The sequence below is a fragment of the Momordica charantia genome (assembly GCF_013281855.1).
Source record: "Momordica charantia cultivar OHB3-1 chromosome 1 unlocalized genomic scaffold, Mcharantia_2.0 BLBB01000001.1, whole genome shotgun sequence".
NCBI lineage: Eukaryota > Viridiplantae > Streptophyta > Magnoliopsida > Cucurbitales > Cucurbitaceae > Momordica > Momordica charantia.
In genome coordinates this window covers 17,744,826-17,770,202 of record NW_028275157.1, presented here as the reverse complement: position 1 = coordinate 17,770,202, position 25,377 = coordinate 17,744,826, and the positions used below count along the sequence as shown (strand labels likewise).

The 25,377-nt window shown below is 37.7% G+C and overlaps 3 protein-coding genes across 6 annotated transcripts; 2 read left to right on the top strand and 1 right to left on the bottom strand.

The window, feature by feature from the left end:
- The first annotated feature begins 789 nt into the window (after positions 1-789).
- LOC111005526 (putative B3 domain-containing protein At5g66980) lies at positions 790-4,520 on the top strand. Its single transcript, XM_022277041.2, has 4 exons — positions 790-1,078; positions 2,606-2,990; positions 3,089-3,222; positions 4,071-4,520. Exons 1-4 carry the CDS (start codon positions 1,001-1,003, stop codon positions 4,344-4,346), a joined length of 873 nt encoding a protein of 290 aa, XP_022132733.1. The 5' UTR covers positions 790-1,000; the 3' UTR covers positions 4,347-4,520.
- Positions 4,521-4,645: 125 nt separating this feature from the next.
- On the bottom strand, positions 4,646-10,204 carry XLG1 (extra-large G-protein 1). 2 transcript variants are annotated; one of them, XM_088124543.1, is made up of 8 exons: positions 8,380-10,204; positions 8,157-8,294; positions 7,975-8,079; positions 7,693-7,869; positions 6,881-7,061; positions 6,055-6,299; positions 5,644-5,807; positions 4,646-5,474 (listed from the first exon to the last, which is right to left on the bottom strand). In XM_088124543.1, the coding sequence occupies exons 1-8, from the start codon at positions 9,688-9,690 to the stop codon at positions 4,886-4,888; spliced, it is 2,910 nt and encodes a 969-aa protein (XP_087980669.1). In that variant the 5' UTR covers positions 9,691-10,204; the 3' UTR covers positions 4,646-4,885. The 2 variants fall into 2 exon arrangements, with proteins under 2 accessions (XP_087980669.1, XP_022132732.1); XM_022277040.2 differs by having other exon boundaries at positions 6,055-6,296; positions 8,380-10,203.
- An 11,105-nt stretch (positions 10,205-21,309) lies between these two features.
- LOC111005954 (uncharacterized) lies at positions 21,310-25,346 on the top strand. Of its 3 annotated transcripts, none has more exons than XR_002600801.2 (4): positions 21,310-21,544; positions 23,333-24,581; positions 24,785-24,992; positions 25,075-25,346. XR_002600801.2 is itself a non-coding variant. In XM_022277666.2 (2 exons), exon 2 carries the CDS (start codon positions 23,363-23,365, stop codon positions 24,506-24,508), a length of 1,146 nt encoding a protein of 381 aa, XP_022133358.1. In that variant the 5' UTR covers positions 21,310-21,544; positions 23,333-23,362; the 3' UTR covers positions 24,509-24,731. The 3 variants fall into 3 exon arrangements, 1 of the variants encoding a protein (XP_022133358.1); XR_002600800.2 differs by having other exon boundaries at positions 24,764-24,992; XM_022277666.2 differs by lacking the exons at positions 24,785-24,992; positions 25,075-25,346 and having other exon boundaries at positions 23,333-24,731.
- Positions 25,347-25,377: the final 31 nt, after the last annotated feature.

Genomic DNA, 25,377 nt, shown 5'->3' with positions numbered 1-25,377 from the left:
AAAAAATATTTACTCTAAATAAAATGGTAATAAAACAAAATAAAACATAGTAGAATATTGTTTTAATTAAAAATAATATTAATAATGTATTTATAATTAATTAAAAATAAGAAAGCAGTATTATAGTAATTTTTATATATTTTATTCTTATTTTAGTTAAGTAGTATTACTGTAACTGTTTCGATTTTGATTCTAGTTTTAGTAAATAATAATGATATGTTTTTTTTTATCAAATTCAAGAAAATTGATAGTAATAAACAATATCAAATAAATAACATTCTTATTATATTTTATTTTTCAATTTCTTATAATACTAAATTCTTAATAAGTAGAGAGCACCTCAATAATTGTCAATACGAGTTCTAACTCATATATTATGACTAAAAGATTGTTGCACCGTAGTAGAGAAAAATAAAATAAAATAAAAGCTTGCAGTAATTTAACAATTATATCTATCCACTTTTGCTAGTTTATGAAATTTGTTAATCTTTCTTACTCTCGCTTTGATATGCAAATCTTAAAGATTCTTTGTTATATCTATCAAAGTTTTGGATAAGAATATGACATAAGAATTGTACTTGTCTAGTTTTCTTATAATTATACTTTTGACTTTCTCAAAGGAAAAGAGAGAAAATTTTCCTTCAATTGTTAATCTGTTCCTTAAACGGCTAGGAGCTTGTTAAGCTGAGCATGGAGACCAGCTGTAACTTCCTTTTCTGGCTACAACAACCACGTCATTTACTAGGATAAGGAAGTAAAAGCTTTGAATAATAATATTTTGGTGTCTAAAGAGAAGTACTTCTCTAATCTCTACTTTATAATGTGCTTCAGAGATTTAAGCAGGGATCCGCCTTCTCTGAACAAAAGCAAAGAGACCCACTGACCCAAATGTAATGGTTCTTCGAATTTCCTATCTGGGGTTCTCCAACTCTTCGGAAAAGCCCCTCTTTTAATACCATTGGAGAGTGTTAAAGGGGTTTTTTTTCTTTTCTCGACAATAATGGAACCCAGCAGCAGAATCTCTTCTTGCCCTGAGTTCTTCAAGGTTTTTCTTCCCAATTCCAGTTCTCAGCATATGGTACACTCTCTTCTCTCTCTCTCTCTCTCTCTCTCTCTCTCTCTCTCTCTCTCTCTCTCTCTCTCTGTGGTTGGTGGAGTGAGACCAGTGTTTCTGCTTCTGGACTTTCATGGGGATATTGGAGAAATGGTGGTTTGTTTTGGGGGAAAAGCAAATAGAAGAATATACAAACAGAAAACCCATTATCATCTTCGTGTAGATTCTAGCAGAAAACAACATTAGGTAATGTTGATAGGTTACGATGGTATGAGTTTCATAATATGGAGAGTGAGCCAAAGATTCGAAAATCCAGAGAAAAGAGGTGGATTTCATGTTAAAATACTCTTTTTTTTCTCTCAAGAAGAAAAATTCTTCCTTTTGTCAGCATGGTGCATTAAGAATTACTTGGTTGAGCTAATTTTTGTGGTGTATTGCTTGTAGTTGTAGCCTCTCTCTTGCAGAAGAAGGCCCTATGGTTTATTTATTTTCTCTAACCAGAGGCTGATCTTCTATTGGCTTCTGGTTTAGGAGAGTCCTCTGTTATAGGAAGGCAGATGATTTGGTTTGCTTGTCTCCCATCCTTCAAGGGTTTGCATTGTCCATGGTCTTTACCAATAGAAAATTTTGGTCTCTTGGACAGTTTGATATTTATTTGGGTAAATGTTTTCTTTTAGCAGTCATGTTTCTCCTCTTGATCATCATTCCCCTTTCTTGTATCCCATGAATGGTCAACTTTTTCTCTTGGTTGGTTGCATTTGAGAGAACTAACAACATTGACTTTATTAAGAAATCTTCCTCTTTTTTGGGTCTGTGTAGTGCATTCTTTACAAGCTGGTGTTTTTGGATTTTGGCCATATCCGATAGAAGTGTTCGTTTGCTAAGAATATCGCGTTGAAATTCTTATAGGTGTTAAATGTGGCTTCGGTTTGGCTCCTTGTCAAAATTGTTGGCCAATATCGAAGGAATTTATTCTACACCCTCTCATTTCCATAACCAAAGGAGTTTTCCTTGATAGGACGGGTTTTGGCTATCGTAAAAGATATTTGGTTGGAAAGAAATAGGAATACTTTTATAGGTGTAGAAGGGTTTTGGAAAGAGGTTTGAAGTTGGCATATTTCATCCTCCATATGGGCGTTTTGTGTCTAAATCATTTTGTAAGTTTCCTCTGTTCTCTATTCTTAATAATTGGCGCTCCCTCCTTTGAGTTATTGACTCATCCCTACTCATTCGGTTGCTTTGGCTTGTGTTTTTCTTTGGCATGGTGTTTGTCCCCTTCCATTTTTCTTACGAAGGTGCTTTTCTCATCAGAAGTTACATGAGGGGAAAGCGATAAAAACACAACCATGTTAATTGTTCTATATAACATATTCTAATTCCAATGGTATTGAGATGAGTTAGGTTTCTCTGAAATCAGTTGAAGTGGGCTGGTTAACTGACAAAAAGAAAAAGTCTGTATTACAGATAATGTATGGATATATTCATCTCTAAAGTACATAGGTAGAAAAGTAGCCAATTCCTCTAAGTTATGTTCATGATCTCATAATGTAGTGCATACCTCCTGCTTTTGTGGAGCATTTCAATGGAAGCGTTCCAAGCAATGCCGTCCTCAGAGATCATAGCGGAAAATCTTGGGATGTTACTTTGGAAGAACTGAAAAACGGTGTGTTTTTCAAGAACGGTTGGCGAGAATTTGCTGACTACCACCTCTTAAAATATGGAGACTTTTTAGTTTTCCAATATGATGGGAGTCATATGTTTGATGTTAAGATATTTGGTAAAAATGGATGCAAGAAGGAGCTAGTATCAGGTAACGGTAGTTGTTTTCCAGATGTGAAGATCAAAGATGAGCCCCAATCAGAGCAAGATTGTAGTAGTAAATCCTTAACTGGTTGCGAGAGGAATGGTCTGGAAGTTAGATCCAGTGGTAGTTCAGGTGACAAGTATTCATCACCACTTTTTTGTTCAACATACTTTTGTGTTTCATGTATAGATATGTACTCAAATGCCCTAACTTTTTTGGATACTTTACAGGCACAGCCCCTAAATCAAGGGAAATATCAACAACAAATCTTGAAGAACTTTGTCCTTCTAAGACTACAGATCATATTTCGAAGAAAAGACCAACCTTCAAGCACGTAGTCAAGCGTTGGACATGTAGTGCCATTGTAAGTTTTTTGATCTGATAGCTTTACTGTGGCGTTTTGAAGTTAGGAACGATAGTTTGATATAAATAATAAAGGGAAATGATTGAAAATGTAGCTTTGAACATCGATGCCTAAACATTCTAGTTTCCATGATGTTTAAAGGTGCTTGTTTGTGTAGTCTTACATATGCTTTCAAACCGTGGAAATATATGGTATAACTTGCAGTTGCTATTATCATAGACGTTTTTTTATTTGATTTTCACTTGGATGTCATATTACGTCTCATGCCAGATTGTGGTTCCATCGTGTTTAACTTTTGGAAGAATCAATAGAATGATGTAGCTGCACTGCACTAGATTTTTGTTTTCATTTAGGTAATAGTAGTAGGGATGTTAGGTTCACTGCAAAATCTTTTCCTTCTCAATTAAGCCAAGGAGGCAAGGCTAAGGTTTGCACTAATAGATGAGTGTTTGGGTAGTCGTTTTAAGAGATCAGCAATCACCTTTAGTTCTTTATCTGTTTGAAACAACTGACAACGATGATAACTACGGCGAGCAAACCGGTGATTGAGCATGTAATTTGAAGTTAAAAAGCTACATGGCGAATGAATCTTGTTGGGTGTGATTGATTAGACCACATCGATTCTAGCAGTTACAGCTTATGACATCGATTCTTGCTTCGGATTACTCTTAATTTTGTTTACGTCGTAAGACTAAATAGCTTAGTGTGTCCAATTTTTCAACTGGCATTAGTGGAGCTAAAATGCAGAGGAGAATGTTAGAAGACTGCAATTTCGTCCCAAGTATTTCTTTTCTTCTTTGCAAGTTTCATGAATTCGGTCTTTCTAATGAAATGGATTCTGATTGCAGCAAATATCTAAAAAGATGGTGGTTGCAAATAACATCTTGCTGAAGCCAACTGTGGTTCTTATCAACGAAATGGGCAAGTCATGGCCGGTGACAGCCAAACCACTCAGCCGTCGCCGGTTTGGTCTTACCACTGGTTGGTCTGTTTTCTTCAAGGAGAATCGTTTGAAGATGAATGACAAATGTACATTTGAGTTTGTTCGCGGTCGGAATAACATTTGTGGAGAAATAATCGTGAAAATCACCCGCAGGCAGGCAAGAGCTCGATGCGAAAAATAGGCAAAATGATGCAAGAGGGATTGTATCTTGCACCTGAATGGCTCTTGGTTTCTTCTTGTTTGGATAATTTGGCTGTAATCAAGCTTAGAGCATCATTTCAACTACATCACTGATTATTATGTAGCTCTACAACATGCCTTCAATGATTCTGAAGAAATGAGGTTTTTTTTTTTACTTTTTGTTTCTAAAATTGCTCTCAAGAACAGTCAGCAATATTCTAATAGAGGAGTTCATGAGATTCGAGAGGTTAAAAGTTATGTTTTCCAATAAGAAAAGCGCTACAAAAAGACAGATGGAAGTCCTGAAGACCTACTCCAAAATAGGCTCAAAATAATATTGAAAACTGAATCCTAAATTCTCAGCCACTACTACCAAAATGTTAACTTGCAAACTTACAGCTGCAATTGCTTGTGGAAGGAACGGGCTTATCTTGTTGATTTACAGAGCTATCATATTTACAGTGGAAATTATATAAATTTGGTATTGGTATAGCATTTGTACCCACTCTACAAGCCACCCCTGGCCCTGATCTAAAAGCATTAGTGAGAAAACGAGCTTTCTTCTGTGCTGTAGACCGAGTACTCACTCAAGCTAAAGTTGGTTCTTTCTTCATCCCACTTCATTATCTCTCTAGCATATTTAAGAGCTGCATCAACACTATCAGGTTCTAGACCCTTCACAGGTGAAACATACAACTTCCGCCCGGTCAATGAGGTGAAGAGCCTTTTGAATTTTACTGCTACATAGTGGAAACCGAGTTGCCCGAGTGAAGGGCTGCTGTTTATATTGTTCTGGCTGTTGGAGCGGTTACGGCTGATCATTGGATGGAAATCGTCAAACCAATCGCACTGAGTTAACGGTACGCGCTCGATCTTCTCTTCAAACAAGTCATATTTGTTCAGTAACACAAGGAAGTCCATTTGATCGAAGGTTGGATGAGTAACCAAGCTTTCAAAGAATTTCCTGCTGAGTAACATCTTATTCACGGAATCCCCATTGCTGTCAATGGAAAACTGATCATAGTCACTCAGAGAGACACAAAAAATAACAATCCCAATGTCCTCGAACATCTCCAGCCACTTGCAATTTTCACCGATTCCTCTTGCATGAGCTCTAATAAGTTGATACCTGAAATCAAAATGAGTAGATCAGTGATGATTGAATGGGTACCTTTACCTCAATATGGACATCAATACAAACTACAGTTATATAGAGCATTTTATTATTGTTGCATATTGTTTATAAGTACGACGCTCAAAATTCAGTTTGGAAACTATTATAAAATATTCTCACTCACCTAAGCAAAGAGTTATGCTGATCGGCAGTGTCGACATCATCATCAGGTGCAGATTGTGGAAATGAGAAATCTACACAAGCAAGCCCATTGGATGAAATAAGACCCTCTGCATATAGGATATCCAAATCGGAAGGTTCATAATCGGTTTTCAATATGTCAACTACCTGGAGAAACACAGAATGTTAGAATCGATTATAACAATTACTATAAGCAAGATTTAGAGCTGTCCCTGCACAGGAAAGAAACAAAATAGCAAGGTCTATTAAGCCCACATAGCTTCATTGGAGGGTTTAAAGATGACTTATTAATCTTTTAATTTGGCATGAGTTGCACAACACTCTGACAAAACCTAGAAGAACACATATTCTATTTGAAAATTAACAAGTTGAGGCAAATAGTGTAAGATCTTACTCTTTCTAGAAAATAATGAGCAACATTGGGCAGCATATCCAGCTCACTTTCTCGTTTGTAGGTAGCCTGAATAGCAGCATCATTCCACAACTCTTCAACTAGCGGTCCATATTCACGAGTGGCGGCAGGAAAGATAGTCTCCAAAGTTCCAGATACCATAGTCTTGAGAAGCCAATCAGAGAATGCTTTCAATCTTGGTCCAATTGAATACATGGTTTTGTCAGAATCAACACTCAAGCTCCCTGCTTTTAGTCAAAAATTCATTTTACCAAATTAAATATCGATCTAGCATTTTATGTAATAAAAATAATGCGAACTTAAAACACCAGCAAAGTCTGACAATCAAGCCTTACCCAGCTACATATACATCCAAGAGCTAAGCAAACACTGCCCTGTAAACAATTAACCACACCACACTCCAGTCCTTAAACAGTTCAGTGTGTTATTTGGTAACTAACAGCACAAGCCATGAACTGTCTGGAGATCTATATCTAGCATTGTTGAGTAAATCAATTAAAAGCAATATATAAAAATTAGCCCATAGCTTTTGATGACTGAAGATGTAAAAAATGTTCATAGCTCCAGGCCAAGATGAACTGCTGTTATTTAAAAAAATAAACAAAATATTCTTTACCACTAAAACACTAATTGTGCATTAGACAGATAATTTAATACAAAAAAAAAACAAAACAAAACAAAACAAAAAAAACAAACAAACCCAAGTCATATTATCCAGAATTTCTTTTAAAGGTAACATGGCATGCACCAGTAACTTTGTCTAATGATTTTAAGAGATAATGAGACAAGAATCAGTAATAACTCCTACCAGCAGGATCAACTTCATCAGACAGTTTTCTCCTCCTTGTTTCAGCCAAACTTTCCTCCTCAAACCGTTCACGGCCTTCAAGAATTATACCAAGATAGCCATACACATTGCTCTGGATCTTCAACTTAATGATTTCACGTTCGTCTTTGGAGAAAGGTGCATCCTTATAGATAATTTTGGCCTGCAAAAGAATTTAGAAAATGAAATTGCCAACTTAATTTGATTACTAAATATTTCCAATCAAAGAATGCAATGTGGGCAAACTTCAGATGACTAAAAAAAATGCACACGGTACAGTCAAGTAGTCTCTAAGATAAAATAAACGGAACATACTATCATTACATGATCAACTAGGGGAACATTGCAAAGAAAACGAAGTGACATAGGCACGTGTCTCCTTGAAATTTGTTTACCAAACATTTCTTCAGAAATAGTTGTAAGGAAAAAAATATGTCCTAAACATACATATATGAACAGATTCATTCCATTTTTTCATTTATTTTAATTTTTTTAGTTTAATACTTAAAAGAATCTATATTTTTTAAGAATTTCAGACAGTTATCTTTTTCTTTTTCAACTGAAACAATAATTTTTCATATATAGTAAAAAGTTACAGGAGTATGGAACCCCTTGAAGTTAACAACAAAGCAATCCAATTAGAATTAATCACAAAAGGGGTACAATTTCTAAATACCCATCAGTCCTATTTGCATTCGGATAATTATATCTATTTAAAAAAATCTAGAAAAGAAGCCAAAATATCATACAAAGAAATGATGAATCATATACTCAATTCATCAATTAGAAGCTACCTGCTTAAATAAGGTACTTGTCCCAGATCCATCATAACCAACTAAGAGGAACTTTTGAAGAGCAAGGTAATCAGGAAAAGTTCTGTAAACAAGGTTGCTTTCTGATTCTCCAGAATAAGTTGAAGATTTAGAAGGAACTGGTAGTGATAACAGAGCACAGACAAGCTTTGTTCCAGCCTAAAATGTAATCAAGAAGTTAAAAACAAATATAGTATAGGGCCAATTAGAGCTACAAATATAAGCTAAAAACTAATTTACAGTCATATTTCCACAAGACAGTACCTTCCCCCATATGTACCCTTTGGTGTTCTTCTGCCCCTCCTCTTGGTATGATCCATCCTCATTAACCCAAAAGTGAGGATTACCGGCACATTGAACTCCAGCCAACTACAATTATCATAAGTTCCCTTTTAATTTTAGAAGGAAGTTGGCCTAAAAACAAAGGTTGCACATACAAAATTTACCTGCAGCATCCGGAGCTCTACTTTTGTAATTTCTCGGCCATTTATAAAAATCTTTGTATTTCCATTGCTAGCATCTGCTTTAATAGGGCCACCGATGTTAAGATGGGGAGTAATTATCTTCGAGGGTTTCTGTCCTTCCTGTTAAATAGATTAGAAAGTTTAATTGCATGATGAAGATATACATATCAAAGGAAAAAAAAAAACTCAAGGTTACTAGAATCACCTTTCCCCAAAGACCAGAAACCTTATCGTACCAATAATTTCCTGGTTTTAGCTTCTTTGGTGGGTTGGGACAGGTTTGAAGCATTGTGAGCTCCTCAAAAGATAAAGGTGTCCCATTCACACAAACATACTCTGGTGGTAGTTGATTCGCTTCACAACACTTCTCAGCCTTCATAATCTGTCGAATCTCCAACTCATTCAGCAATCTCTTAAGCATTCTGGAGCATTTTCCCAAATTTCCACGCTTAGACTCATCAATAGGAAAACTTATGCAAGTCACACATTTTCGACCTTCGGGCATTGAACCCATAGCTCTAAGCACACAGTTACTGCAATACTTAGCATCACAGACGATGCAGACCTCCTTCTCAGTGAACCGATTTCCCTTGCAGCATCGATAACAAGATCCTCTCTTTCCTTTTCTTTGTGATTCTCTTTTCACTCGCAGAGTCTTCTCTGGCTCATCCAAACTATACTCTTCATTGTATGTATCATCAGACTCAGGGTCAAGAAAAGTTACAGCTGGCCGCCCACCATCACCACTTCCTTCGTTTACAACTTTCATAGAAGAAACCCGAGAAGATGGATAGTCCGTACTCAATACTGATTCTGTAGATACCCAATCAACTTGATTGACATCATCGAAATCTATGCTTTCCTTTCTACAGTTCGAAGCCCTCAAAGAATATGAGCTTCGCTGTGATTTATTAAAGCTTCCAGAAAACTCTATGGTGCAGGAGCTTCCCGCGTCACCTAATAACTCACAAGAATTTCCGTGACTAATAGAGGAACAGCCATATGCCCTCGAGAAGTTGCCCACATCCGACAATTCACCAGAAACAATTTTCCCATTTGAAAACTCCAAAGCACCGGAACTACTCAAGTCACCCGACAATTGACATCCATGATTACTCACTGCTCTCTCCTCAAAGGCAATAACAGAAGTTGGTGAAACAGTCGTTTCAGAGCCAGAATCCGATTCTTTGGACAGACACCTGCGACTATCCTCAGTACTCTGATCAAAGGCGATTACGGATGTAGGTGAAACCACAGACTTCCCACCGGCAGGTTCTGACTCTTTAGAGAACTTCTTATTCAGAGCATCATGCGCCAAAATCGGTTGAACAACCGGCAAAGACATTTTATGGGTAAATGGAACCTCAGCTACCACTGCAGCCACCGGAATCCGCTCCACGTTGATCGGAAGAGCCTGAGGAAGATCATACAGCACCGGTGGACCTTTGTACTCCTTGGCAAACGAATACTGTATACCATCAACAGGATCCGAAACCATTGCCTCCCCGAGAGGCATTTCTATTTGAAGCTTTTAAGGCCCTAACCCTAATTCGAACTCTAACCCTACCACCACCAACAAAACCCAATAAAGCGGTACAGTATAGAGCATTTAACCAAGCAACAGATTCCTCCCCACCAAGCAATTCAAAGAGAAGATATGTACCCCTTCAAAATCTCTCAGGAATATCCGAACCGAACCGAACCTTCAGCAATCTAGAAATCAACAAAGGGGATAAAAAAGGAGCTACAAGTCACCACAGCCAGAGAAAAGCCGTAGAGAGCAACAAAATTTTGGTTCAGAAGCGAAGAGTAAGAAGACAAAAATGAGTTCATAACAAGTCGAAATAAAAAGGAGTGGGAAACAAAGAAATCAGACGAGACAGAGAGAGAGAAAAAGAGAGAAGATGAACCTCGAAGAATCCAAATTCGGTGGAGCGAGATGAAGCACTGTTTGTGTTTGTGTTTGGGTGAGAGAGAGAGAAGAAAAAAAGCGCATGGAAATGAGAGAGAAGGAGAGAGAAAGTGACAGGAAAGAATAACCAGCAGCTGGGTGTTGGAGGCGGAATCTTTTGTATAGTAATAAAAAATATATATTTTCAACTTATTTCTTTAATAACAAACTATTTTTTAACTTTTTAACTCATATTTTGAATCTTGATTTTCAAAGTTTGTTTTACTTCCGTCTCAAAACTTTTAAAATGACTACTTTAATTTTAATTTTAAAAAATTAACTATTTTGATCACCAAAGTTTTGTCCCATAACTATTTTTTATTTTTTAAAATTAATTTGGTAAACACTACTTTCATATTTATATTTTTTTTATTATCCAATAATTTTTTAATAAAATTTGAAAACTACACCAAAAAAATAATTTTAGAAACTTATTTTTATTTTTGAAATATAGTCAAAAGTTCACATATGGGCTTTAAGAAAGGTTAAAATCGAAAAGAAAAAAAAATTGTAATTATACAAGCATAATTTTTAAGATCAAAAAATAAAAATAAAATAGTTATTATGCAGAGTTTACACTTTTAAAATTGTTGGGAAAAGAAAAATTGAAATAGAAATTTAAACTTTTTAATTTTGATATATATATATATATATTCCTTTTTCTTTTAGCAGTATTGGGTTGGTGGAAGAAAGGTGAGTGGGCCCAGGATAAAGAGTGGTGGGGCCCAGTTGGTCCAGCAGTGCTTTTGTCTTTTACGGTGAGTTGTTGATATCAAATACGAACAATGACCAATTCTGCCCTTTTACGGTCCGAATCGGCCATCCCTTTTTTTTCCTTGGTCCTCTTCTCTTCCTCACTTTTTCTTTTTCTTTTTTCCCTCTTTTTTTTCTCTCTTAAAATTATTATTTCTCTCTCTCCACGGGCATGTTGTGATCTTTTTAAATTGACACCACGCATTGCATTTGAAAGGGAAATCTCAAAACTATTTTGCAATTTATAGCAAATTTGCCCAATTCTCAGTTCTATTACATTATTGGACCTCTTTTCTCCTATAAATTAGGTTAGTGAACATTCTTTTTTAAACAATGCAAATCCAGTAATAAAATGCATCAACAAAGTTTTAAGCTAATATTTGTATCAGTTTATACCGAAGACTCGTGATGGTGTAGAGAGAGTTGAGATTGAGAGGCTACCATTGAGTAAAAAAATTAATATTACCGTCTCCTAAACTATTATGAGTGGTTCATCGGTTCGAAATAGTCAAGATGCATCATAATAATTAGAGAGAATTAGTTCAAATCCTAACATAACAATGGTATTATTTTGCAAACTCTCAAAACCCTATATTGATTTATTAAAAGAAATTCTTTATCTTTTGGTTATTTAATTGATTAAATCATGAGGTTGGGATGGTTTTTTAGTCTCCAAATGAACTACGTGCCCAACACTACATACAGCGAATATGGATTTAACTTTGTAGTCTTGTTATGGAATAGGGTAGCACACACTCCTAAATTCATAATGGACCTATGATTTAACTTTGTAGCCTTGTTATGGAATAGGGTGCCACACACTCCTAAATTCAATAATGGACATATTCATTATTCAAGTCGTATATTCATTTTGAGGTGATTTAATTGAAAATTTCAAAACAATATTATTCATAAGAAGTTGCTTAGTGAATTAACAAACTATTTTTTTAGTTCAACAATGGTGGGGTGAGAGATCAAATCTTCAACTGTAATAAAAGTGATATGTACTGTCTTGTCAACTAAGATATGAAAAAAATGTGAAATTGTTAAGAGTTATGACAACTTGCAAAGGACTCGAAACAGTTAAAGAAGCATATAAAAGTATCTAACCTATGTCAAAATTAATTCCATCAATGTACGTAGCTAACCTAGTGAATAAGGAGAATTCATATCTTGCCAAAACCTATTGGATCATCATAAGGAAATGAAGGAGCTGGTGAAACATCTCCAAATGTTGGCAATTGAATGTATTGGCTGAACAAGGAACACCCTAGTATACACTTTGACAAGAAAGGACTTAAAATCTTGAAGCTATAATGATAATCGTTTGTTTGACTTTTATACTTTGATTCGAGTTGAGCTAAACTTTAGATACGAATGAAATGTCTTTTTTATTGAAAAAACTCTTAAAATCCATCCATTATTAATTTATTAACTCTATTACTCTAACTGAAGTTCTAAGGTCCTAAATATTACATGCACGTATTTTCCACCATTTACTTGAACAAAAAAATAAAAGTAAAAATAAATCATAGCATTTTAATTCTATTAATACAAATATGTTAAAGCACGCGTATAGCTCAGTGTAAACAACATATATCTCTAATTAAGATGATGTGAGTTTAATCCCCTCATTTTCATGTTGTATTAAAAAAATCTATTAATACAAATGCTAGGTAGATATATACATCTGTAAATTAATTATAAACATGTTTCTTTGACCATTGAATCTTGGGTGTTGATAAGCCTTGTTTGGGGGTTGAAAATCGTACTGCCATGTGGAGGACAGAAAAAAATGTCCAACTTTGGAGGTCTTCCCTTTGGTGGCCGACCTGAAGATCTTCCTTTTGGTGGCCGACCTAAAGAGCTCCACTGAGGGTCGACCTAAACAGCTCTACTGAGGGCCGACCTGAAGAGCTCCCCTGAGGGCCGACGTGAGGCCTTCCCTAAAGGCTGATCTGAAGGTCTTCCCTGAAGATCATTCATGGGAGGAACGACCTTCCATACTTAGTCAAATTCCAGATGACAAGAGTATGAACTGGAATAGCTACTCCCGACAGGCCGACCTCAATCCCGACATGCTCAACTGCTGATATGACTGTTTTTCAAAGATAAGATGCCTCTTGTCGGCCACGCTTATCTTTACTTTTTTAAAAGTAGATTCCAAAGAGATAAGATGCCAGTCAAGGACTTGTCTTGTCGGCCATACTCTATCTCTTTAGGTTGTATCAAATTATGTTGAGACAAGTGTCCGGTCCAAGTGCTATATATAGAAGAGAACCGATAATTGTACCAGGGCACAATTATTGTTTTCTTACTATTGTCTTGACACTTGTCTCAACATAATTTGATACAACCTAAAGAGATAGAGTATGGCCGACAAGACAAGTCCTTGACTGGCATCTTATCTCTTTGGAATCTACTTTTAAAAAAGTAAAGATAAGTGTGGCCGACAAGAGGCATCTTATCTTTGAAAAAGTAAGAAAAGAAATAAAGTAAAGCGGAAAATTATTACAAACTGACAAAATAAACAAAAGACTGAAAGTAAAGGCTGATATGACTGTTTTTGGACTGGATGCCTTGCTTTAGAAATCTGATGGAGTCACCCGGCTTCTTCTGATTTGGCGAGGATTGCGGATTCTGTATATCAATCGTAAAGGCTTCTCTGGTTTCAAATTAGGCCGTTCCATCTAGGGTCTTACTCTCGGCTTCCCGCCTTTCACTGCCCAAGGAACACCATAGATTTTCGACTAGAGTTGCCTTGTGAGATATGGAATCCTCTCAACTGAGTCAATCCTATACGCTACCTGCGCTGCCTTGTGGTTGGTTACTCCACATCAGAAGCATGACATCTACTGCATCGTGATTTCTTCTGCAAGTCCTTCACAAAAACAGACTGGGATAGTGATGATAAGATCGAAATACAATGATTTTATCGAAAATTCAAAACGAAATTTAAACAAATTAATTTACATAATAAGAAAAATTAAATTAAACAATTGAAATATCTAGTCTCAGCTGGGCTGTGAATCTAGATATGGGTCATTGATGTCGTATCCGTCGAAGGGGTCGAAGTCTTCTTCGTCGTCTACGGCATTATTGACAGATGCGGAAGAATCTACATCTGTTTGGACATCGTCGGGGTCAGAGATCTGAACTGCGACGATATTGAGGACCGAGTTGAAGTCGGCTTGAGATCCGGCTCCAGCAAGTGAACTCATGATTGAATTCTTCGCCAGAAGGAAGCTTTCATCTTCTTGCCTTGTGACGTCTTGTAGATGAACGTTGGTTTTCAACCAATCCTTCATCTTGTCTGAATCTAGATAGGAATAATCAAATTTTTCCCATCATTTGACGCGGAGAGCTTTGCTCAACGCTTTGAAATTTCCACTGGGTCCTAACTGGAAATTCCAGCAAAGGATCCATGGTATTTGAAAATACAAAGCAAATCTAAACGTCTTGGAGAGAGGAGACGAATAGATACTTTGTTGAAATAGGTGGTAAGATCTCTGAACTTCTACCGGAAAAATCTCTTCGGAGAGTCCAAAGTAAGTCCACCATGTTTGAAACCAAATTGGAAAGTGAGACTTGTAAGCTTGCTTACAGAATGTCACAAACCAGGAATGGTTATAGCCTTGCAACCAGAAGACAATATACCACGCTTTCATGTAGTCGCGGTAATTGTAAGTTTGCGGTTGGAAGGTTACTGACAGTCTCTTCCCTACAAACATTCCCTGTTTCCAAGAGGAAGGGGTAAGAATGCGGAAGATCCTGAGCTTTGAGTAAATGGTTCTAGAAGGATCATTTCTGTCTGGAACATGAGTTATTTCTGCAGACTTTGAATCTACTAGAATAAACTCATAATATGTTCGGGTTTTTTGAATATCCTCTGGCAGGTAGTTGAAGCCTTGAGGAAATATTTGCTTGCAGACTTCTTGGACTGAAGGTCCGTCGAACCCTGGTTCAATGATTGAATCTACTAGGGTAGTCTTGGTGAAATACCCAGTGATTGGAGGCCTTGGTTGAAAAACCTTTGGCCTAACTATTTGAGAGAACGAGGAAGGGTTCCTCGGAATCGTTGGTCTGGAAGTGGCGGCTGTCGTAACAGGACGCCTATTCCTCGTTGTATTGCCGCGAGGGCGTAACAACGTGCTTGAAGGTGTTGGAAGGCTTGGAGGGCCTGTTTGAATAGTCAAGGCTCTTTGGGAAGAACCTTGCTGACGCCTGGATACCGTTTCAAACTGGATATCCATAGCATAATTTTCTGCACTCATCGGAGATGGTACAGATGTTTGAGTGACGGGCTTTTTGCCCTTTGAGATGGCAGCCCTAGAAGAGGATGCTGCTGCTTGAGGAGAAATGTTTGATTCATTTCTCGGCGACGGGGGTCGCTGATTGTTTTGCGGCGGAGGCCGCTGGGAGTTTGGCCGTCTCCGGCCGGGAGGAGGTTCCATCTTGAGGAAGGGATGTCAGAGCTGATTTTGGTGTTTTCAAGAGATGTTCTCTTGAGAGGTAATCAGCAAGGGAGTTTTCACTTCCTTTTATAGGCTCGATTTTGAAATCAAAGCAAGATAATATTGCCTGCCATCTTGCGAAGATTTGCTTTGAGACAAGATTTTTTACATCTTTTTCGAAGATGTATTTGCTTGCTTTTGAGTATGTTCGTACAGTGAAATCCTTGTTGATAAGATCTCCCTGGAACTTTTGAACGCAAAGAACTATTGCTAAAACCTCTTTCTTTACCGTGGAATAGTTTTTCTGGGCATTATTCCATATTCCTGAATGATAACGGATTATGGAAATTCTTCCGTTAACTTCCTGTTTGAGAACACCGCCGTAACCGATTTCTGAGGCGTCGGTGTCAATAATCAGGTGCGCCTGTTCATCCACTAAGGATAAGCATGGGATGCTTTTTGCCAGCGCTTTGATGGATTGGACTGCGCGTGTATGCTCTACAGTCCAAGGCTTTGGATTCTTCTTTAATCTGTCATATAGTGGCCGACAGATTGTACGGAGATCTTTAATAAAGTCTCCAATATAATTCACACAACCCAAAAACCGTTGTAGTTGTGTTTTGTCTTGTATTACGTCTGGAAATTTATCCACAAATTCCAGAGACCTTTGGATGGGTTTGATGATTCCTTGATTAATGTCATAACCGAGGAACCTAATCTTCGTTTGGAACAATTTAATCTTTGGTTGGGATACCACAAGACCATTTGATCGGATGATATTGAGAAACAACTGGAGATGCTTGAAGTGCTGATCTACAGTGTTTGAGAATACCAGAATGTCATCAATGTATACTATTGTGAATTCTTGGTATTTGTTGAAGATATCATTCATTATCTTCTGGAATTCGGATGGAGCATTCTTCAATCCGAATGGCATGACGTTCCATTGATATTGTCCGAATGGAACATTGAAAGCCGTCTTGTAACGGTCAGTTGGATGAATCTGAATTTGCCAAAACCCAGATTTTAGATCAAACTTTGAGAACACCTTCGCAGAAGTGATCCTTTTTAGTAAATCCTGTCGATTAGGTATAGGATACCTAATCCATTTTAGGACTTTGTTGAGAGGCTTGTAGTTTATGACGAGCCTAGGAATTCCACGTTCTTTTTTGGCCTGGTTGTTGACATAAAAGGCCGAACATGACCATGGGCTTTTAGAAGGGCTGATTAGCTTCTTATTGAGAAGATCTGTTATCTCGTTGGTACAAGTCCTTACCAGATCTTTGCTCATTTGAATGGGCCGAGCCTTAGTAGGAATATCGGCTTCTTTGAAATCATCAATGTATGGCAGATTTATCATATGCTTTTTTCTGTCCCAAAACGCATTCGGGATGTTTGAACAAACTTCCTTCTCGAGCTTTTTCAGGAAATTTTGTATTTTTTTCTGAACGGATGACATGTTGATTTGAATAGCCACCTTGCAAGTCTTTATATCGTCCTGAAGGAATTCAATCTGCTTTTCCTTTTTGGCGATATTGTTGATGTAAAGACTAATATCTTCTTCAATGGACGAAATATACCTTGGAATTATTGGCTGACTGAATTCGAAGATAATTTCTTTGTTGAACTTCTTTGAGACAATTCCCTTATCAGTGACTGAAAAAGGATATAATTGAGTCAAAAAAGGGTACCTAGAATCACTCCTTCATTGAGGTTTTTGACCAGGATGAAGGTATTGATAAGGCACACGTCGTCTTTACAGATGTGGACCTTTGATAATTTGTATTTGATATTCAACGGATTTCCACCGGCTCCGCTGAGACTTTCTTTGGTTTTTTCAAAGTATTTTGAAGGGACCAATCCCTCTTGAATAACGTTCTGATCGGCTCCAGAGTCGATAAGAGCGAGCGTTTCTAATTGGAAGTCTCGGATTTTGAACATAATCTTGGACATCCACTTTTGATTCTGAACTTTACTGATGCAATTGATCCCGCTTGGTGAACCAATCTGTAAGGTCTGTTCAGGTCTTGAAGAGGAGGTTTCTCCTTCTGTTGATTCTGACTCTTGGAATTTTCCAAAGGCGAATTCAAGAGTAGAAAGTCGTTGCTTGTTACTAGAAACTTCTTTTTTGAGATTCTTCACTTCAGTGTGGAGATCTTCAATTTGGATTGGCTTCTTGGCTTCTCCTTTGACCCTTTTTAGAATATCTTGGAAAGAGTATTCTATTAGGTTATAATCAGGTTTCCTTTGAAGAGCTTCTGCTTCAAGGCTTTCTCGAAGTTTCACAAGGTACATTCTCTTGGATTCTTCGTCGGGTAGTCTATCAATTAGATCAAAGAGGGCCTCTTGATCTCTACTGATGACATTGATATGGCCATGGCTTCTTCCAGCGCAATGGCCAGTGCAAGGAATAATTCCATCTTCTTCAGAGGAATCACTTTGAGAATAGAACGTCTCTTCATCAGAACCTTCTTCGTTTATGAGGTTGATCTCATCATTGTCGGTAGAAGATTCGGAACTCAAAGAGCTTTCTTCTTCGCTTCTGATGGCATAGAGAAGAGATTGTCTTGTCTCTTCATCTATAGTCAGAGAGTTGATTTTGTCCTTCAAAGGGCACTTACTGGAGTAGTGTCCTTTGCGGTTGCATTTGTAGCAGACAACAGAGGACTTATGAGGACGATTCTTAGAATAATCCTTCTTTCCTTTATTCCTGTTGTAATATTTTCGTTTACGCCTTGGCAATTCGGAATCTTTTGATTTACTCTTGTTGAAGAGTCGCTTGTTGGAAGATTTCTTCTTCTTCTTCTTCCTTTCTTCTTCTGGTCTATTATCAATACCATATTGTTTGCAAAAAGTTCCCAATTCCTTTCGGTAGTCAGGATCTTTGATTACTTTGGCTGTATGCCTATTCTCGAGACAGAGATTAACGCATATCTGTTGAATCGTGGCGTTAATGTCTCCGAATGTTAACTCCGCCCAATCGATACGATTAGTTGCAGAGTTTACTATCGCAGTCTGGTAGTATTTTTAAGCAATATAATATGGAAGTCCTTCAACGAACTTTTGCTTCCAGATATCTGCTCCGCATGTCGTGATGGAGTAAAGACGCGCCAGGAAGGTGTCTTTATACCATTTGTAGTTACTCATTTTTCGGCATCGAAGGCTTAAAAGAGCTTCGGCATTGAGATCTGAGTATACTTGACTGCTACCAATGAAATTCTTGGTCATAGCATAGATTAATTGATTTACCATGTCTGGCTCATCAATCTGCATAGCATTAGAACCTTCCTGCTTGACAACAGATCTAGTCGCCGTCAGGATTTTTGTTCTATCTTCGTCGGTTAGCTGGTTATGCCACCAGCTTCTTAGGTTTCCAGAAAGTCCAGAGATAAGGATGTGGGCTGTCTGTAAAACCGACTTCTTGGTGCTGAAGGCAGTGGCTGCCATCATCATTTCTTGAAAAGTATTCATCATTTGAGCTTCAGAATACCCATCGATATTCCAAGTAATTATAGAAGATCCGTTATAAGTTCGTTGGTCATGGCGGAGATCGTCCCATCCCATATCTGGAGGAGATGGTCTTGGATAATGATTCTTTACTTTCGTGTGCATGGTAACCGGAAGTATTGTTGAGGATGTAGCCTGTGAAGTAGTGAGTATGGTGGTCACTACATTTATACTTTTGGCTGCCTCGAGTTTTTGAGAAGATTCTCCTTTGTTGAGGGACAAAGAAGAAAATCTTCTGTTAATCTCAGCAAAAAGATTTGAGGGGTCTTCTTTGAGAGGTCCAATCTCAAAACTATTTGGTTAAAAGATTGGCTGGCAGGGGTCTACAGGAGGGATCCCTGGAATCTTAGAGACGGTAGGAAGAGCTGGATTCTCAATTCTTTCTACAGCTTTAGATACCTCAGAGAGGATCTTATTTGAGTAGTTGAGTTGATGCTGGATATTTTTTATTTCTCGAACACCAACTTTCTGGACTTTGTCTCCATCTATCGTTTTATAGGGTGAAGACACCATCTTTATGGCAGGTACCACCGGGTGAGAGAAGGTCGCTTCTTCTTCTGGGGGGAAGGTGAAAGCTATTTCTTTGCCTCTGGCAGTTACCCAAACAGTGCCATTTCTGATGACCGCTACCTGTCCATCAGCTTGGAGTCTTTTAACTAGAGCTTCGTTCTTTACTAGCTCTTGGTTTTTTATCTTTGAGGTGAAATCGCCAAGGGTCATGACGAGTTTCCTAGTTTCTTTGGGAGCAGCAATCCACATGTCGATGTACTTGCTGTATAATTCTTTATAACGTTCCTCTGTTTTTGAGATAACGTTTATTTGATTGAAGGCAGGTTCAGTTATCCTTTCCATATCGGATTGGGTTGGAGAGAGTGATCCTTCTTCGTATTGAACGTCAGGGATTGGATGAGTGAAATCCACTGATGCTCGCATGGATTCAGATCTTTTAAAAGATCTATTAATAGTGCTCACCGATCTTGCATCTGAAGAAACGCTTCGGCGGCTGCTCATAACTTCTCTAATTCTGGGGTATTTTGCCTCAGTATTAAATTGTACTTCGACATTTCCGTCTGGAAATTCGGTAATTGATGCTTCCGTATTAATTCTTCTGGCGGGGGCTGAAACTCCTTGAAGTCTCCAGATGGTATTTCTAGAGATTTCATCCCAACGAAGTGTCTTCGGAATAGTCATTGAAGATTTTTCGAGATTGACTTCCATTAGCATGGTGTACCCTTTCGGAGAAACACCGAGTGCTTTTGGAGAAAGGTTGGTATGCATCAATTTGTAATAGATGCGATATGAAACAGCAAACGGAAGAGACCCGTCTTTCAGCTCCAGTCCTTCGGAATGAACATCTAGACATAGCACGTCCATAATGTTCTTGTCTTGAAGGGAGACGGTAAGTCCTGGTTTGCAGTTGAAGTAAACTGGTCCTTGAACCAGATTTGATTCGACGATCCCTAGAAGAGAGGGAGTGAAGTTGAGATGTCTTTTATCCCGAAGAGCGAGATAAACTGGGACATCTAGGCCTTCTCTGAAGAGAGGTTTCAAGGCTACTTGAACACATCCAATATGGAGGTATTTGAATTTGTTCCTGACTTTGAAGAGGGTTTCTTCAGGGAGAAGAGTGATCTCTGTGAATTCATCCTTCATAGCCACATTCTCCTCGGTAATGACGATGACGTCTTGCTGGGAGAAATTGAAGGTATTTATTTTGTATACCTGGTTTGGATCTATCTTAGGGATAGACCAATTTTTGAGTCGATCTTCGACCTTAGCCAGATGGGCTTCAGCTGAATTGTGATCGGCTAAAATCTTTGAAAAATCATTTTCTGATTTTTGCTTGCTTGAAGAAGAAGAGGAAGAGGAAGCTGTGTCGACGATGGGTTGAGAATGGGGAGAGATCTTAGAGAGGAACTTCGAGAGCATGAGAGAGGGGGAAAAGAGAATCTGAAGATATCTAGGAGATAGAAATAAGATCTTACTAAGTTCATATTCTTTTATTTTGATAATAATCTATCTTTTAATTAAATCGAATTCTTCGATCAATCGATCTATATCCAAACATCTTCATATCTTCTAACTATAAATTCTCAATCATGAATGTTAACCACGCCTTTATCATGATACCTAGAGAATGGATAGCTAGAGTTTATCAAGAGTTAGAACAAGAGAGATTCCCAAATCAGATTTATTTAGCAGATAGATTAAGAATCAAAAATGAAGAATATAACCTTAGAGCAAACTTAGATCCATCTTCCTTCCACCCCCAGATTCAGAGAGGAGTTTACTCCATGAGAGAGATAAAGAAAGAGAGAAAGAGTCGAGTTGGCTCTGATACCATTACGGGTCGAGTCCAAGTGCTATATATAGAAGAGAACCAATAATTGTGCCGGGCACAATTATTGGTTCTCTTCTATATATAGCACTTGGACTCGACCGGTAATGCTAATTAATTAAATTAATTAGCATTACTATGTTGATGTAAGGGATTTTGCCAAAAAGCCGCATCCTTGTTCTTACTGGCGAGATAGCGTCTCTCGGGAAATTGACAAACTTCCATCTCTGATCTCAGCCTCTCGCGTCGCGATTTTGGATTTTGTGTTGCATCAGTCCTCTCTGGTGTAATCCTCTGGCGTTTCTCCATTATTGCTTCCATTCTCCGGCGGCCTCTCTTTCGGTTTCAACCTCCCTCGCTCTTTCTGGTAAGCTTTTTCCTCCTGCCTCCTTCTTCCTCTCTCTCCCGTTTTCCATTTTCTAGCATTGCTCTGGTCAATTGTAGTTGTGGGCTGTGCTGACTTGTGATTTGCCGTCTGCTATCTGGTCTATGTTATTAGTTTTCTATTTTTCTACTATGTAGTGTAGTTTGTTCTTGTCTCATGTTATCAATCAGAATGCGGAAATTCCCTCAATGAATTCACAATCAACACAGAGAAACTCTTTCTCTAGTCGGTTAATTGAAGCCCATTAAACCCACCCCCATTTGGGTCTGCAATTGAATTTATAGGACAAATTTCCGCATTTTTGTTCAGATTTTAAAGAAGGAAACAGATTAAGTTCAATTGATGGTTAGCACATTTTTGTTTTAAAATGTAAATCGTAGAAGAGTAGATTGGCTTTGTTGGGTTAGAAATTCATCCCATGCTTTTGCAAATCTTTGAAGAAGTTATATGTAGCTTGAAACACCAAAAAGGGCAGAAAGTTGCTTGTTGCGTGTGTATGTTATTTTCCCTCATTTTTAGGCTTTTAGCACATGATACGATCAGTCGGTGTAGAAATTAATAACTCAAGAAGCCTAATCATTGAGATGAGGAGCCAATATCTAAAACCTAGCAAGGCCACCAATGGGTTTAGAATGGATGCTTGGCTAAGCTTTCATTTTGTGGAATTGGAAAAAAAAAGGTCAAAGTGTAGAAGGGTCAAGTATTTGGACGATGTAAAAACAGGCTAGATTATACAACGATGGTTACTTATCATTTTTAGTAATTATTTTGGGGAGGGGCATTTTGAAAAAATAACGGGGTATCTTGCTTAGATACCTTAGACAATCGAGGTATCGCAAAATAGCTCAAATTTTCTTATCTATTGGGATATATTTTCTTATAATCTTATCTAATTTATTCTGCATGTTATTGTGAGGTATCAATCCTCACAAGCTGTTTGATTCCTTAGAAAAGAACCCGTAGGCAATACAAAACCAACTCACCAATCCGAGAGGGTGAGTAATCTCTCCAACCTACTACAAAAGCTGCAAAAGCATGAAAACTAGGATGATCCCCTCCCTCCTACATTCCCTGGCCTTATAGACAACAGCCCACTCTTACATTGCCCCACTCGTACCATCTTCTCTCTCTTGGCCGTTATGGCCCTCTACAATTACCCCTTTGCCCTTCCTATTATATGTCTTTATGATAGGTGGTCTAACAGTTATAATGCAAGAAGACCTTTTCTGGTGGGTTCAAGAAAAATTACAACGAAACTTTTTTCTGGACTGTCCAAAACTTTCTCAAACCTGCCTAAGTCATTCTCACTCCTAGATTTGAGATATAATTTGAAGAGTTGAAGTTGAAGAAAGTTGGGATATAAAAGAGGGAATGGAAGATAGTTATAATTAAGTGTGAAAAAGGAAGATTAAGTTTAGAGTCATTACGATAGGAAAATGCACATTTTGGCTTAAATTTTAGAAATAAGAACTTCTACGAAAATTTTAATTGTGTTTCCATTTGTTCTTAAAGACCTAAAAAATGTGTTCATCTACCATAGATGGCAATAAAGTCACAAACTCACACATGCAAGCACACACTCTCTCCCTCTTATTCTATATTCTTTTAAGAAATTTTATTTGAAGATTGTATGGACTGATGAATGGGAGAAGATTCATATGAAAACTAATATTTTTGTAAATTTACTTAATGATGAAAAATAAAATGCCACATTGTGGTTTAATCGAGGCTAATCTTTTTGCATTTTCTTGTATTGTATGATAAATCTAGTGTCAGCGATTCCAGAATTGTAAAGTTGATATGAAAACAAAAGTCGAGGCTTTTTTCAAGCTCCGGTATTTACAATGTTCGAGGCAAGCATTTGCTTCCATTTTGAGAAAACAACCTCTAGAAACTTCGCAAAACTTAAGGGTTGCCACTTGTTCAACTGTAAGTGCCAACCAAGTTGAAGGGGCGGGTGAAGGGACGTTAGCACATGCCAATGACTCTTCCGATGTTTTCCGGAGATGGGGTTGTACGGATAATGATATTGCAAAGATCTTTGCACGTGGGCCTTCTTTGCTCAGGAGTGACTTGAACCAACTACAAAACAAACTCCATCTGCTAAAAGGCCTAGGCATCACATCTCCTGACCTGGTGAAGATCATCAATTGTCGCCCTCGGTTCCTCAAATGTCGGATCAACAACAACTTCCATGAGAGGATTGCGTTTTTCTTGAAAATTTTTGAATCTAAGGAAGTTCTTATTAAAGCCATTGTAAGAAACCCCTCACTTCTGACCTATGATTTCCATAATAGAATCAAACCGGTAATTTCGCTGTATGAAGAAATGGGGCTTAGTAAAAAGGATTTGATACTTATGCTTATATCTCGCCCCTCATTGATCCCAAGAAGTTCATTTAATGATGAAAAGTTGAAGTACATACAAAAAACAGGGCTCTCAAAGGGTGATAAAATGTACAAATATGTTGTTACAATTATGGGTATCTCACGGCTTGAAACGATCCGTCAAAAGGTTGCCAATTTGGAAAAGTTTGGTTTCACAGATGATGAGATTTTTGCTCTTCTAGGACGATCTCCCCTTATCTTGACTCTATCAGTTGATAAAGTGCAAAGGAACATGACTTTCATCTTATGCACGTTGAAGTTACCTGCTAAAGTTATTCTTAGCTATCCATTTTTATTTTATTTTAACTTGGATGCTATCTTGAAGCCACGGGTGCTTCTCTCTGGGAAGATGGAGGAAATGGGTCTGCATTTGCAGATCAAAGGCCATGCTATGCTCAGGGCCCTTCGGATGACAGAGAAAAGGTTCTTGAAGACATTTGTAAACAGCCAACCAAAAGATGTCGCTGATGAGTTGATGGAGTTCTATCAAAGTGCAAAAGGCATCAAGCGTTTGGCAGAAACCTCAAAGAAGAACTGCAGTAGGGGATTTCCTTTCTGAACCTTGCTTTTGACCTTTATGAAGTTGATCTGAGAGATATCTGGCGTGGAGTTAAAACCAATTTTATGACACAGTAGGTTTCAAATTGTAATTGATTCAATCATTTACAAACTGATAATCTTTTTCGTGTAGAGCACTTGGGTTTTTGCACTGTTGTATCATTTGTTAGTAAGAATAAAATTCAAAATCCATTTGCATAAATACCTATAAGATTGGTTGGCAAGTGTTTCTCAACTCGTTCAATTTGTGCTGTAGATTACCTGTTCTATTTAATAGGTCATCCAGCGTCTGGCAGCACTACCTGTTCTACAATGGATGGAAGTGAAAGCTGTAAATTGTTTGGAGGGTGAGCCGAGAACATGTAACACGTTGTCTACACGTTGCCATTAATGATTTGAACATTGCCTTTCCATGAGCTCCGGAAGAGTATGGAGGTTAATCTTTGGGATCTTGGATGGCGTAAGAAGATTGGATGGCAAAATCAGTGAGCATTTGTACCTTCTTATCAAATATGAAATAAGAAAGCTTGTTTAGAATTTCATTTGTAAAATTTTGATTTTGTACAGCAACAGAACAGCAGCCTTGGTTCCAACTTGCGAGTTAGTAAAGACGATGATTGAAAATGGCGGCTGGCATAAATGGCCACCAGGTAATGAGTTGTTACTGTGAGGCTTGGTAATTAAATTACAGGTTTTCTAGATTTTCTTAAAAACTAGAATGGCTAAAGTTCTAGTGATGAAATGTCATTTCCAAGCAAGGATCTTGAGATTGCAAAATTATATTGGAATTCAAAAATCAAGAGGCATGATTTCACGGGAAAAACAAAAAGTTTATTGAACTAATGGTGTTTGATATTCTCGATCTGTACT

Bases quoted from the DNA above. Each gene is read 5' to 3' on its own strand.
- LOC111005526 (XM_022277041.2), top strand. From the start codon at position 1,001: ATGGAACCCAGCAGCAGAATCTCTTCTTGCCCTGAGTTCTTCAAGGTT. The intron at 2,991-3,088 runs GTGACAAGTATT...GATACTTTACAG, and splicing joins TAGATCCAGTGGTAGTTCAG to GCACAGCCCCTAAATCAAGG. The intron at 3,223-4,070 runs GTAAGTTTTTTG...TTCTGATTGCAG, and splicing joins GTTGGACATGTAGTGCCATT to CAAATATCTAAAAAGATGGT.
- XLG1 (XM_088124543.1), bottom strand. From the start codon at position 9,690: ATGCCTCTCGGGGAGGCAATGGTTTCGGATCCTGTTGATGGTATACAG. The intron at 7,062-7,692 runs GTAGCTTCTAAT...ATTCTTTTGCAG, and splicing joins CAAGTACCTTATTTAAGCAG to GCCAAAATTATCTATAAGGA. The intron at 5,475-5,643 runs GTGAGTGAGAAT...TTTTGATTTCAG, and splicing joins CAGCATAACTCTTTGCTTAG to GTATCAACTTATTAGAGCTC.
- LOC111005954 (XM_022277666.2), top strand. From the start codon at position 23,363: ATGAAAACAAAAGTCGAGGCTTTTTTCAAGCTCCGGTATTTACAATGT.